We start from the raw sequence: 15609 nt of genomic DNA, 5'->3' as shown, positions 1-15609 counted from the left end.
CTGAGGGGTGACCTTATAGAGATTTACAAAATTATGAGGGGCATGGATAGGATAAATAGACAAAGTCTTTTCCCTGGGGTCGGGGAGTCCAGAACTAGAGGGCAAAGATATAAAAGAGACCTAAGGGGCAACTTTTTCACGCAGAGGGTGGTACGTGTATGGAATGAACTGCCAGAGGAAGTGGTGGAAGCTGGTACAATTGCAACATTTAAGAAGCATTTGGATGGGTATATGATTAGGAAGGGTTTGGAGGGATATGGGCCTGGTGCTGTCAGATGGGACTAGATTGGGTTGGGATATCTGGTCGGCATGGGCGGGTTGGACCGAAGGGTCTCTTTCGATGCTGTACATCTCTATAACTCTATGCTACTGGAAACCTTGGTGAATTTAATTTTTATCACCTTCTAAATGCTGTGGTAATAGGTGTTCTGAGCTGATGTTGATGATTGGAACATCAGGTAGAAATAATGGCATGTCTCGAACACTTTTGTTTTTAGCAGACTGCTAAAACTTGAGATGACTCTGGCATCTATTGTGTGTGGGCCTCACTTGACAAGGAGCACCAATGGTCCTTGGTTCCTAGTTCATCAAGTGAGGAATTCTAACTCTCAATGTTGGAAGTCCGTTCTCTGCTCAGCAACTGAGAGTGGTGAGCTAGCTCCATCATTTTAATTGATCACTGTCCTCTGTTGACTGCACCATTTCATGTCGCCTTCAATGACTGTCTTTCAAGAATTATTCAAGTTTTTTCTTATTCATTTTCCTGTCTCATGTTGGATCTCCTGGGAGTCTTGGAGAAGAATGTGGGGGGAATGTAGCGAGGGGAAGACAAGCATTGCTGTTGACATCTCTGCATTATTTAATTGCCTTTCTCTACATAGAGTTATACAGCATAGGAACAGATCCTTTGGTCCAATCAGTCCATGCTGAGCATAATTCCAAATTAAACTAGTCCCACCAGCCTATTACAGATATTGAACAAACTCAGTTTTAAAATGTTAATTTAACCTGAATCGCATAACTTTTGTGTTTGTTGCAGTATCTACTATCCAACGGAAAAAGAGGTTTTTGAATCTCTGACCTTTATCTAAGACTTACAAACTTTGTACCTCAATCCTCTAAATTAACCAAAAAATTAGGATTAAGTCGGGACTGGAGGTATACATTATAAGGAGAGACTGAGTAAACTGGAGTTTTTTTTCCGTGGAGCGTTGGAGGCTGAAGGGTAACCTTAGAGATTTTAAAAATCTTGAGGCAAGCATAAGGTGAATAGCCAAGGTCTTTTTCCTAAGGTGGGGGTAGTCCAAAACTAGAGAACGTAGGCTTAATATGAGAGGAGAAAGGTTTAAAAGAGACTTGAGGGGTAACTTTTTCTTGCAACGGGTGGTGTACATAGGGAGCAAGCTGGCAGAAGGAGTAGAATAGGTGGGTACAAATATGACATTTAAAAGGCATCTGGGTGGATACATCAGTAGGAAGGATTTAGATGGATATGAACCAAATGCTAGTGAATGGAAATAGGCCACATTAGAATGTCTGATCGGCACAGATGAGTTGGACTGAAGGGTCGTTTTCTGTGCTGTATGATTCTATGACTATGACTAAGTCAGTTGTTTACGTCAGCTTTAAGTGTATCTCCATTATGTCACTATTGCTGACTGCACAGTCTTGCTTTAATTTACTTTTCGTTCCAGTCTGATTATTGTATTGGCTCCGCAGTGTCTCCTCCTGACGCCTTTTGATTTAAATAAATATCAACTATAGACCAGCAAATAGATGTAATTGCATACTTGGATTCTAAACATTTGATCAGTTCTACTGATTGGGTGGTGAAGCAGTAGGTCAGCATACTTGCTGATTATTTCGAGATTGAATTGTCCAATTTGCTTAGTTGGTATGTATCTGAAATCAGATTGAACTACAAAATGTCCATATCTAACATGTTTTTCATTTACTTCCTACATTACAATAATCTGAGGTAAATCTAAGCTGGAATTTCACTGTAATTAACATTATGGGAACAGTAAAAACAAAGTAAAATTCTTGTAAAATAGCAGATAGATAGCCTCTTTATATGCAGTTATCGATATAAATCAAATGTTGTCATAACTTCAAGTAGTAAAGCACTCTTTAAAGAAATGTGACAGTCATTCTGTGATAGTCCACATCCATCAACAGAAATCTGATCTGTTGCTAGCCTTGTTTTTTTTTGTCGCGTTAATTGAGGGAGCAATGTCAAGCGAGATGTATAGAGGATTACTAACTTTTCTCTGAACCATGATATCTTTAATATTTACCCTTGCTGAATATGTTATGTTACTTTAATGCCTGATTTTGAGGATAAATTTTTCATTGCTGAAATATTCCTTCAGTCTAGATTATGCAGTTAACTGCTTGGATTGGTGTTGAACCCAAAGCCTCTGAATCAGGAGCATATCAGTCCCAAATTCAGCCCAGTTTGATACATTGCTTACTCTTGAAATGTCCTGTAGTGGTTCGCCAAATATGGCTTGTGAAAGGAACAATTGTAGAATAATTTATTTTAAAATCCTTAGCTTTCAAAGTTTGCACGTTGTATCTGATGACAGGTGTATTTTAATTTTGAGCGTGTTTGAAAGGGACAAGTACTGTAATATAATGTTTGTATACACTAGTTGGATTTGGCTTTGTTATGAGTCTGGTTTCTGATTCAGAAGACCTTATTCAAACTCTAGACATGTAATCTAAACTGACTTCACTGCAGTTTTAAAGAATTGACCCGTTCTAAGGATGTAAAAGATTCCTAAAGAAGCATCAGAATTTTTGCCAATGTCCGAGTCAACATTCTTGTCTCAAAAACACAGACAAAACACATTGATTGGATGTTGATCTCACTTTTTATATGTTGACAATTGACTGCGACGTTTGTTACAAAATACTAACTCAAGTTGATAAGTAAGTAATTGGCTGTGAAGTACTTTGCAACATCCTGAGGAGACAGTAGGTGCTGTATAAATATAAAGTTTTTGCTTTTCAATGTTGAATTCAGCCAGTTATAATGGCACCTTGCCTACTGGGAATAATTCTACAGTTAAACAGTAATATTGCAAATTAGGAATAATTTTGTCCTCTTAATCTTTGTGGAAAAGTATTTTGGCTGACTTAAGATTTACTGGTTGTGCCAATTGATATGTAAGTTTGTTTCTTGTTATGAGGTTAGAATAAGAACTTGAACAGGTAAATGAAAATTATGACCTTTCATTCGATTCCTATAAAAGTTACTAAAATAATACTGCTGAATATCTACTGCTGACTGAAACTTGTATTTAAATCACTGATACTTCGAACTCTTACTGAGGTTGAATGTTTGCAGAAAGTGCAATATGAATGAGCTTTTTTTCTTCTCTGTGTGGCTTTTAAACTTAAAGTGATACTTCTTCCCCTTGTTATTCAAAGACTGGTGTGTTTTGGTGCTTTTTGTGTGCTGTTTTGGACCTGTAACTGTAACCATTGTGAATGTGACCATGATATTACATGTAAATTTTGTAATGTTAAGGATCACGTCTTGACCGTTGAGAATTTTGTGGCAATTTTGATTTTCTCAGAGTAATTGTATAAACCACAAATCAAGAAAACATGCCCTGAAATGCTCAGCAGATCTGACAACATCTGTGGAAAGAGAAACAAAGTTGATATTTTAGGACTAAACAAAAAAGAATTGCAGATGTTTGAAATCAGATGCAAAAACAGAAATTGTTGGAAAAGCCCAGCAGGTCTGGTAGCATCTGTGGAGAGAAATCAGAGTTAACGTTTCAGGTTGAGTGACTCTTCCTCAGAAAATAACTCTGATTTCTCTCCATAGACGCTGCTAGACCTGCTGGGCTTTTCCAGCAATTTCTATTTTATTGTTGATGGTTTTGGTCTGTGACCAGGCACCAAAAGTAAAATGTAATCAGTTTTAAGCAAGTGTGAATTGAAAAGCAAAGGGGAAAGTCTGTGATAGGATGTAAAACAAGAGAAAGTAAATGATAAAAAGTTATTTTAGGCCAAGGTAGTTGGGGGTAGTGATGGGAACAGTAAAGAAACAAAATAATTGTTTATTGGCAAGAGAGCTCCCATCTAAATACAAAGTAAAGTGATTGAGAAAAGGAATGAGAGAAAATACCTAATCAGCAAATGAGCATGAATCAAATTGAGCAAAGCTTGCGATCTAAAATTATTGCATACACAGTTGAATCCAGAGTGCTCAAAAGTGTCCTGTCGAAAGATGAAAGCTCTTCCTTGAGCTGATGTTGGCCACCGTTGGAAGTTTTCAGCAGGTTAAGTATAGAAAAGTCTGAGTAAGGGCAAGATCAGAGAATGTAAATGACAGGTGACTGGGAACTTGCAAAATTCACGAACTGACAGGTATTCAGTAAGGTAATCACTGGGTTTGGTGTCCCCAGCATAAAGGAGACTGCGTTGTGAACAACAAATATAATATGTTAAATTGAAACCAGAAAAGCAAATTGTTGCTTCACTTTGAATGAATATTTGGAGTTACGGACTGTGAAAATGGAGAGCGTAAAATTAATCTTCGTGTAGCTTATAGTACCATAAGGAAGGGGATGTTGGAGGACACTGTGGAGGTGGCAAAATTGACAGAGGGTTTTTCATTGCATGTGGAGACTGGTACAGGCCTTAATCAGGCATTATTTTTTAAGTTGCTTCTTTTTCAATTTTTATTCATTCTGCACTTACTTTGAACCATTATGCTTGCATTACTTTACATTATTTACAAATACACTTTTCGAGAAAGATTTCAAAACATTACACAATGAAAAAGTACAGACTAAATGGTTTAATTAACAATGCTGTGAGGATAATTTGGGTAGAAAGGGATAATCTTTATATCAACTGAAAAATTGAATAAAACTAAACAGTGCTGTGATAGTCATATGACATAACATTTATTATAATATTTATAATAATCTGCAGCAGATGGTTTCTTGATTCTCACATTAATTTAATCCTTTGGCCAATAGTCTGCTCACATCAGTGGAAAATTATCTTTTGACTCATTTATGAATTTTACAAGAGCTGTTATTTATTTTCTTCCCAGTATCTGATGATGAGCCTTAGACCCATATTAATTGCTTCCAACCTCTGATGCTGAAATTTGTGTCCAAATATGATATTTCATTGAAAATTACCTTTTGTTTCTTTTGTGATCTGACCAGGAGCTGTGGATTATTGGATTGTTGCGGTTGCCATCAGCCTCAATAATTGAGACCACTTTTTTTTTCATTTTGGTTTTGAGGACCTTTTGGAATTTTTGCCTTGCGAAGGCATATAGTAGAGGGTGGAATATAGTTGTTCCATAAGCCATGATTAGAAAGCACAGTCTTAATTTTACCATTACATCATCTAGACCTTTATATAATATGACAATATTAAAAATTGATATAGGCGTCCAGCAAATAAGAAAAGTTAAAATAATTAAGAGGGACATTCGGAAAACCCTTTTTTGTCGTTCTCGCCTTTCACGATGGCGTCTAACAGCTCTTCTCAGGGCAATTATTACCGAGACAGAAGTTCTTACTCCCAGTATTGCGTTGTGTCCTCTGTTACTTTCTGGTTGGGCAGTAGTTTTATGGTGTATAGTCAGTGGCATGGTCTTTTTTCCTTTTGTTTTTTTCTGTCTAGTTGAAAATCGTGAGCCTATTCTGATGTTCAAGGCTTGAAGTATTTTGCTATATGTTATCAACATTACAACAGCAGTGAAAATAAAGATGGGAATCTGAATTAGAAGGTGGTAATATATTCCCAGTTCATTGTGGTATACATTTACACCAATGCAAAAGTGTGTATTATTTTGCCAGGTGTTTTCATTGCTTTGTAGATTAACAAAACTGATTTCAATAAAAGGAATTGTAAAAGCACAAAAGGATACAATCCACACTAATGTTAGTAAAGTTATGGCCCTTCCCATGGTCAAAATTCGATTAGCTGGCTTTACTGAAATGTCATAACGATCCAGTGTGATTGCCAGAACATTTACTGCAGTTGCTACACTAGCAAAAGAAATACAGGCTTCGTGAAAATTGCAGATCAAAGCTGTTTTGCTTTCCAGTGAAACAAGAGTGACAATTATTGTAAGAGGAATGCATCCAACACATATAACAACATCCAGTATGTGCAAGTTCATAGTGATTATATTACTGACTGAATTAATCAAGTTTGACTTCATGCAGTAAAGTACCAATACTGTCAAGTTACTGCTGAGTCCTAATACAATTTCTAGTATGAATAATCCAGTAAGAGATGCCTGAAAACTTGCTGGGTAAGGAAGAGTCTGATATGCATTGCCGTTGATATTATGTATCTCATCTTGAACTGTCAAGTTGATTTCTGGCTGCATGGTGACTTGTAAAATAAGATGAAAACACATTCTTTGTAGATAATGGATTTTGATCAATCCTGAAAATGTAAACAAGAGCATTTAAGCATTACTGTGTCATACTAAATTTTATGAAGGATCACTATACAAAAGTCTTGCATCTATTTTCTTTTTGACCATATACGCCAGTTTTATATAAACTTGATTCCGAATCAGTCAGGTTAATATTTTTCATGGTTTGGATTTTTGCTGGTTGTCCCTGTCTAAGTGACACACTGTGCTGACTTGGGAGTGTATCACCATTATTTTACTGTTGCTAGGTCAAAATTGCAGAATCCCAAACAGTCTTGTGAATGCTGTACCCCACAGACTGCAATGGTTCAAGCAGGGAGGTCACCACCAAATTTTTAAAGGCAGTCAGTGTTGGGCCAAAAATGCTGAACTAGCTAGCTAATGACATACCTCATGAAAGAATAAGGTTTTCAAAACAAATCAAACAATTGTTTATTGTTCTTTTAAATTGGGAAGATCTGACCAATAATTAATATTTATTTTCTGATCACTTCAGAAAATTGGTGTGTTTAAGAGGGCATATTAGAAATAAACGTTTGCTTTAAATTTAATGAAATTGTGAAATAACTTGTAATATGTAAAAATTTAAATATTTATGATGATGAATAACTAAAATCATTTTTAAGTCATATCTTTATTTTTAATGTAAGTTTTGTACCTGAAAGATGCCAATAGTATATTTATGCAGTAATTGTTATTTATATGTATATTTGTAGCCTTTAAAGATTTATATTCTAGGTCATATTATACACTGATAGTTATTCTTCTGCTTCAAAAATAAATATTGGGTAAAATGCATTTTGTCAACAGTAGGTCAGCTTTTCTTTAATAAACCTCAACTTATTGCCATTGTAATAAAAATGTAAGAGTTCTGAATTTTAAGGTAAAACATTTCATAGCTGGTTTACAGATGCATTAGCTACTAGGGTAAAAATTACTGTAATTACTATAATATCTGAACATCTCTTCAAGTAGAATGTACAGTCTAAATAAAACATAGCCCAGCAGCAGACTCTGTGATATGTTATTTTCAAGGTGCCATATATAAATACAAGTTGTTGTATTCTGTCAAGTAGAATGCTCAACAGGAGTAACAGTAAAATACTATTTCAGCTATTCAGTCAGTTCCAGATATTTTAGTAGAAGGGGAAAGATTAAATGAATATTTTGGGGTTCACTTTTCTTGCAAATCTATTCTTTACATCAATGCTCCAAGTTTGTACTTCCATGCAGATAACAGGTGCATACTTTGGCATTACTGAAATTTCCTAACTGGAAAAACTGCAATTAGTTTCTTAAATGAGAAAGATAGACCATCGTGTAGTCTACTATCAAGTGTGCATTATTGTCATTTTACAATTGTATTGAGTGATTTCTTATTTATTATGAACACTTAATTTTACATGTTGCATTGTCTTTTTAAAATTTATGTATGGATAAATCTACAAGATGCAAGTTCTTAAAGTATTTTTCCAATACTTTAATAAAATGTGGTTCTCTAGGCAACTTCTTCAGATGCGTAATTGGTCAAATGTACCAGATCAGATTTTTAGTACCATGCAAATCTGATGTCCTCTGAGTTGGCTAAACTCTGCAGCAATGACCACATATCACTGGGATAGGAAAGGAAATCATTGGTCAAGGGCCCTGCTCTATATCACTGTCTAGTTCCACCTAAAGGAACTAATTAGATAACTGTTAGAAAAGTAATATTTCAGAATGGATATTAATGTTTAAAAGTGTTGTGTTGCTGCCCTCTTCTGGCCATATTTAGATAGTAACAGGTGTATTGGAATTAATCACAAATATGATGTACTGCAATTATGGGGTGATTATGAAAATAAAATTAATATTATGATTTGCTATATCAGTTCTTTTTTGATTACACCAAAAATTGATGATAAAATTTAATGTATGCTTGTGCCTGATTCAAATTGTTAATCAAAACACATAAGCAAAAATATGCTTTTTGGCTTTGTATGAAAAATAGTTACATACAGAAGCTCAACATTTTATGTGCTGCTATCTGGTTCATTTCTGCATGAATAATAAGTGTGGATCATCAACTACTTATTCTTGCTTTCTTAATTAAGTCTCTGAACTCTAACCCAGCTTTCTCATGCTCTTTTCATTGACCATGATATATGTATCCACAAGTTGATTATGGCATGAAGTGGGAGTACTTACAATTTATGGCTTGGCAAAATGTATTTTCTCAGTGGCTTGGATTTGGCAATCAGCGAAGTGACAGCATATCCAACTGACTTTGAAAAATCATGTCCACAAATATTTTGCAATCTCAGTGTCACAGATTTCCATTTAACTGATATTAGTTTAATTTTGGCACCAACTGGAAGGTATCTCCAAATGTCCAGGTGAATTGATTTAATCAAGTAGACAGCCAATCACATTGAAAAATTCACATTGATGTCAAACCAGGAATTAAAGTTATAGGTTAACCATCATATTTTGAAAATTTGATAGTATGAAACAAAGATTGGGGCATCCACATGACTTGGAGTTAACATGAACTTTTGTAGAGTCTCAAATCTGTTTAGTAATATGCACCTTGAACCATGAACTTTGTAGGAATTAGTGATCCCATCAGAAAAAGATTATTTTAAACCTTGGTACAACTTATATTTGCTGTGATAAAACTTGTAATAATATTGTATGAAAGTAATTTTCTTGTAATATGCACTGTATAATATCTATATCAGAATTTGATGGCAAATTATTTTAGAATAGATGAGATTGAGTTCAGCAGACTAATGTACATTTCACGATTCTTCCTTTATAAGTGTTGTGTGTCTCAGGCACAGATATCTGGAGGATGGCAAATCTCGAAAAAACTAAAATGTCATTGTATAGTTTATTCTGATTATCTTTCTTTAAATTTTCGTAATTACTTGGGCACAGACCTAGTGAAAACAGCACAGAACTTAATGTAGAAACCCACTTCAAAATGAATGATTTTCACTGTTTATTTGTAAGAGCGAATAGTTCATTTTCTGGCTTACCTTTTCTCTAGAAGTTTCTTTAGCTTCTAAAGTACCTGACATATTCAAGTTGATTTCATAAGCCTGTTAATCAGTGCCATGAATTTAAATTAGGATACTTCATTTGACATTGAAATAGACTCCAAAACTTAACTATTTGCATTTCCCTACATTTGAACCACTTGAGTTTGTGACTCTTATAATTTGAAAAATTGTTCTGATGTTCTTTGCAGTTAATAGAATAAATGCCAAAATATGGGGGCTCCGGCCATTGAAGAAATATAAGCTGGGCTTTCACCATGGATATTGTACACGTATTCCATTTCTGCCGGATTCCAGCACCTTTTTTTCAGTTTCCTTTTAAATTTCATTCATGATGTGCATTACTGATAAGTCCCAAATTATGCTATTAGTCACTGTAAGCCATATATTTCCAGTAATAACAGGTGTTGCACTCCTTTGAGATTCTTTAATTGCTGAATATGATTTTTTTTTCCTTTAATGAGATTTGAAAGTAGCTTGCATAATTAGGATGCAAAATTGATTTTCCATAGTATAAAGCCGAGAGTAGTTTACAGGAATTGAAATAAGCTGTTTGCATTGCTGGTTTGTAGATTCCATTATTGCATTTTTTTTTGGTTTACTTAATACCTCCTTAAGGAAGCAGTTTCCCAAAGCGTAATAAAATGGCAATGAAGAACATCGAAGTATCTCATATTCTTAATGCCTTATCAAGGTCAAACTCAATAAACACATTCAAATTGTATTGGTTTGCTTCATGATGTCAGAATGTTCTATGTTATTTCAAATAATCTGGACCATTTATGCGACCCTCTTTGGCTGTCATTCTATGAATTGAAATTCAGGTTGCACACTGCAGTAGTGACATGCATAACATCGGTGATGGGGTCTTTGAATTTCTGCTGCAGTCATTAGGGGTTTTCATTGGTATCATGTCCTTAATTTTTGCTTTTCCTACAAAAAGAGAAAGAACAAACTTGGTCAAATAGTGATCTGCACACTTTAAAGAGGTAACTTGTGAATTGTTAACAGATTGTAACGATTGTATCATCTTTTGTATGGAAAGAAAGTGATTTCCATTCAGTATAATTGTATTGGACCCTTAATATAAATTCTTGGAACCACAGAAAAATTGTGTGACAGCAATTCCTCTTACCATTCACCCTATTGTGTGGACCAGAGGTGTGAATCAATTTCTAGATTCTTTGAATTGCTGTAATTAGAGAATTTGAATCCTCGTCCTCAATTTTATGCTTAGCATAGTCCAAAAAAAAACTAGTTGATTAGTCTTGGTTAAATACCCTAGGAAAAGAAGAGGAACTAGCTGCGGAGGAAACCTTCTCATCACTCACTTGTGCCTACAAACGTGTTTGAGGAGAGCTATGAATACTTTATAATAACTCAACAATGCTAAATTGCTGGCTGCTGAGTGGAAGGTATAATCGAGTAAATTTGGAGGGAGGAAATTTAAAAATAAAATGTGCCATCTTAAATAAAATGAGAATTTTAGCAGAAGAATAAATCTCAGTGAAACTGATCCGAAAAGGATAAAATAATAAATGAGTGCAAGCAAATTTGTGAATAGCAGTTATCATGTAAATGTGTATGATTTAATATTTTACTTCTATGCTATGTAAAACAAATTACAAAATGAGTTCAAGATAATTTGAACATTTTGTGTAAATTAAATGTAATTCGGTAAATTAATGTTACAAAATTGTGAAAAATTGACTTAAACTTGTAGTAATGTCCGATGATACATTTTAGCATTAACAGTTTGGACTAGCATTGCTCATTTCCTTTGTATAATGAACAAAGCCAATGTGGTGAATTTAGTGAGGCTAGATTTATATTTAATCCTCACTCTATACTTCATTTGTTTAAAGATACAGCTAATATATCCAAATAAAATTGAAGTAGAGGAAATAGAATTTTTTTTTCTCTGAAAATTATTCGTACGATACGTAAAACTGGTTTCAAAATGCAAGTGTTGCTTTAATATCTGGCCAGTTAAAGGACAATGATATTGACAATAGTCAATCATAACTCCTTTAACTTATTTCCAGAGCACATTGCAATTGCTTTGCAAGTGTAACACTCCATTATTGAAAAGCAACATTTGGCTGTACTTATATTTGGAGCTGTTCACTTTATTTATTTTATTCTTATTTGATGCTTAGAACTTATTCGTGTATTCAAAATTAGAATTCAGAAGATTTAATCATTTTATCACTGAAATATTTGTGAGAAACATTAACATTTACTATAAGCCAGTTTGTCTTTTAGCATTTAATAATGTGCATGTCGAGCTACTAAATATGATAGTAAATAAAGACATCTTACCTTAGCTGAAGACCAAAACCATTCTGTATGCAAGCCATTTACGAAAGATCCTCTTGGTAACAGAGTACAGTATGTAGAGTACTGTAAGAAGTGTTTCTGAAGCTGATCATTTAAACAAAACCTGCTTATGCTGAGATTGCCAGCATATAACATTGATGAGCTTCTGAGCCTATGTCAATAGGTTGTTTCTTTTCTAAACTGAGAAATCAATAAGCTTCTGAAAATATCCAGTGAAAGTGGCATGCTGCAGCCTTATGTCTCTGGAGATCACATTCAGTTATAGCCCTTTTGGAGTGGTAAGGCAGTATGAAGTAATTGTGGGCGGCATTCATCGAATGACAGCTTGACTCATTGCTTCTCTTTACTGCAGAGAATTGCAGTGTGTGCATTTGTTTTGATTTGCTAACCATAATGGATTTGACCAATTCTTTGTGCAAAGGGGTGTGTTCTCTTTTTTTTTCCCCCTCTTCCCACACCCAAGTTCAATAAATACTTGTTTTGATACCTCAGAATATGTTTAAAAGACCTAAATAAATTTGGGGTCCAATTGACCCAATCTAAAGAGAACTGAGCATTGATAGCAAGTATTTCAAAAATTAATCTAAAGCTAAAATTTTATTGATTTTCTTCTAGAATTAAACACTTTATTTACTGCTTAAATATTGTGACTAAGTGTGGCTCACGTTTTTCTTCAGTTGAATTTTTATAATGCTTTTTTATATACTGAGTCTGGGAGATGGTAATTATTTTGCTGAAGATCATTTCATCAATAATTTAGTCTAGTTGCCTAGTTACACTGAGAATATTTTGCACATTTGTTACGTCTCATGATAGGAGGTCTGTGTACACTAGATTTGGAAACTGCTAATTATTTCATCTTGACCACTACCAAGTGAAGTTATACGTTTTATCTGATTGTTACTAATCATGACCATTTTCATCTCATACAATCAAAAGTATTATAAGTAACCATTTGAATGACATTGATTGTAAATTTAACTATAATGTGGAAAGTGTGATAATCCTAGAAAAAGCTTTACTTTTATTTTTAAAGGATTTATGACATTTTAGATACATTAATTGTGTTTCCATAAATTAACCTTTTCATTTTTAAGAAGGTTTTACAGGTTTATATATGAGTGTTGATTTGTATTTGATCTGAATTAAAGTAGTAATGTCCCATCTTAGGTACTACACTGCAACAATTAGATAGTCATGCTGAATAGAATAGAGTACTGTGAAAAGGATGTGATGTGAGCCTCTAGAGATATTAATAGTTAATGGCTTATGGTCCACTTGGTGATTTGGACTGTTGCAGGAAAAATTAAAAGGCATTGCAAAACATTAGGTGCTGTCTTTCAATCGGTATTTGCAGCACAGAAAGAATTTCACCAGGTTCATGCTAGTGTTTATTCTCCATGAGAATATCTTACCTATTTTATCTAACTCCATCAATGTATACTTGTATTCGCTTCATTTTTATGTATCACCAACCACCACTTAGTCACCTTGACTCAAGCTCTGGTCTCCCCTTCAAGTGGAAAGATCTTTTGTCTAGACTGTCAAACCCTTTCATATCTTTAAAGACCTCCAACAGTGCAACTCTGTTCTCTTTCCTGGTGAAAAGCGCCTCAGCCTCTTCATATTTCTTGATGATGAGCCACATTGGCTTATGTTAAGTCCAACCATTAAATAAAGCAATGAATTTGTTTTAGAAAATAATTAAATGGATGAATAAACATAGTGCATGTGAAATATAAACAGAAAAGTCTGGAAGTACTCAGCAGGGCGGAGGGTTTCTGCAGGAAGAGATGTGACAATAATGTTTCAGGTTAATGACTTTTGCAGAACCTGAACATTTTGGAGAAGAACAGGCTTTAAGAAATTATAATGAAAAGGAAAAAGGAATGTGCAAAGGGGAATGATCTATGATAGAGTGAAGGCAGGAATGATTATGTTGTAAAAACAGTGATCGTGTACAAAGTTGAAAGAAACATTGGCATCTCTCGTAGATGGAGAAAGTTGTCATGTCCAGGAATTTGAGGGAAAAAATGGCAGGTAACAATGAGCGATGCACATCTTCCATGTCTAGTGTCTCTTGCCAACCTTACTCCATTTACCACCATGTGTTTAGTTTAGATTACTTGCAGTGTGGAAACAGGCCCTTCGGCCCAACAAGTCCACACCAACCTTCCAAAGAGCAACCCACCCAGACCCATTCCCCTACACCTAACACTACGAGCAATTTAGCATGGCCAATTCACCTAACCTGCACATTTTTGGACTGTGAGAGGAATCTGGAGCACCCAGAGGAAACCCACGCAGACACAGGGAGAATGTGCAAACTCCACACAGAAATTGCCTGAAGCGGGAATTGAACCCGGGTCTCTGGCGCTGTGAGGCAGCAGTACTAACCGCTGTGAGGCAGCAGTGCTAACCACTGTGCCACCGTGTCGCCCGTCAGCCTGTGTTTCCTGGAGAATGTGGTGATTAAGATGTAACATGATTAAACTCTATATACATATAAGTGATGTAAATTTGGATTCTGAGCTGAGAACTGTGTAGTGGAGACATTAGTAGACTGTTTGAAAGAAAGATTGAATGGATACATTTATATGCTTGGCCTGAAATGATTGATTATATGAGTAAATATTTCAGAAATACTGAAAACTAAATTATTTAAAATTTAATCATGAGTGAAATAGTTCAAAACTCTTTGCTCCTGATATCACAATCTACAGACTACTCTTGAAATGGTAACTTTAATTTATGTTACTATGGAACTTTGCCTGCATAGAATATAAGTCTTTACTCAGTGAAGATGGTCCCAATTCAGTTTGGATCATTGTCATGCCTAGGGCACGAAGAGAGTTTTATTTCAACAAACAAAGCTGTACTTTTGTTTGTGTTGTACTGTACTGTATTTTTAACATAGACACTTGCTAAATTAAAACACTGCTATCAATCACAAAATGTTCAGTGACCACAAAATCACAGAAGACTTATGGTGTAGAAGGAGGCCATTCGGCCCATTGACCATTGTGCCAAATTGTTACCTTATGTGAATTTTCTGTCTGCTCCCCCCCCAATACCTTACTCATTGATTTTATTCAGCTAATTGTCCAAATCCCCTCGAATGCCTCAGTTGAACCTGCACCCATCACAAGTCCAGGCAGGGTATTCCATTACCCTAATTATTCACTGAGTTGAAAAGTTTTCTTTCTCCTACCTCGCTTGCTTATTTTGAAAATCCCTTAAAATATATACCCCTTCATTCTTGTTCCTTTTACAAGCAGGAATATTTATCCCTATCTCCTCTATTCAGTCTGCTCATGATTTTAAAGACCTGTATCACTATTCCTCTTTGCTGCATTATCTCGAAGGAGAACAGTCCCAACTTCAATTTATCCTCATAAGTAAGTTTTTCACACATGGAACCATCATCAGAAATATAACATAGACAAGGAAGAAACCATGCTCATTCGATGTAACGGCACTGTTCACCTCTATTGACAAAGCCCTAGCCAGAGAAACAATAGCCAACCTGCTAAACAGACATAACAGACAACAGGACGTTGAACCCATCAACAAAGACAGTATACTTAAACTACTGGACTTGTGCCTCACAACACACTTCACATTCAACAGATATACGAACAAATCAATGGAACACCCATGGGCTCACCGATCTCGGGACTCATAGTAGAAGCAGTAATGCAAAGGTTAGAACAAACAGTCTTACCACAAATTCAACCCAAACTCTGGGTCAGATACGTTGATGACACCTTTGTAATCATTAAAAACACAGAAATAGAG

The 15609-nt window shown here is 35.1% G+C and overlaps 2 protein-coding genes across 3 annotated transcripts in view; one reads left to right on the top strand and one right to left on the bottom strand.

Annotated features, from left to right (window-relative positions):
* cog5 (component of oligomeric golgi complex 5) overlaps window positions 1-15609 on the top strand; it is a 129943-nt gene that overhangs the window by 29399 nt on the left and 84935 nt on the right. The window lies entirely within an intron of this gene.
* gpr22a (G protein-coupled receptor 22a) lies at window positions 5168-9538 on the bottom strand. The gene is made up of 2 exons (XM_043713667.1): window positions 9451-9538; window positions 5168-6438 (listed from the first exon to the last, which is right to left on the bottom strand). Exon 2 carries the CDS (start codon window positions 6407-6409, stop codon window positions 5168-5170), a length of 1242 nt encoding a protein of 413 aa, XP_043569602.1. The 5' UTR covers window positions 6410-6438; window positions 9451-9538.

Source organism: Chiloscyllium plagiosum, chromosome 23 (genome assembly GCF_004010195.1).
Source record: "Chiloscyllium plagiosum isolate BGI_BamShark_2017 chromosome 23, ASM401019v2, whole genome shotgun sequence".
Lineage (NCBI taxonomy): Eukaryota > Metazoa > Chordata > Chondrichthyes > Orectolobiformes > Hemiscylliidae > Chiloscyllium > Chiloscyllium plagiosum.
Note: the sequence above shows the minus strand (reverse complement) of the source record. Positions and strands in the feature narration are given on the sequence as shown.

Coding starts and splice junctions, on each gene's coding strand:
- gpr22a (XM_043713667.1), bottom strand. CDS start 6,409: ATGTGTTTTCATCTTATTTTACAAGTCACCATGCAGCCAGAAATCAAC.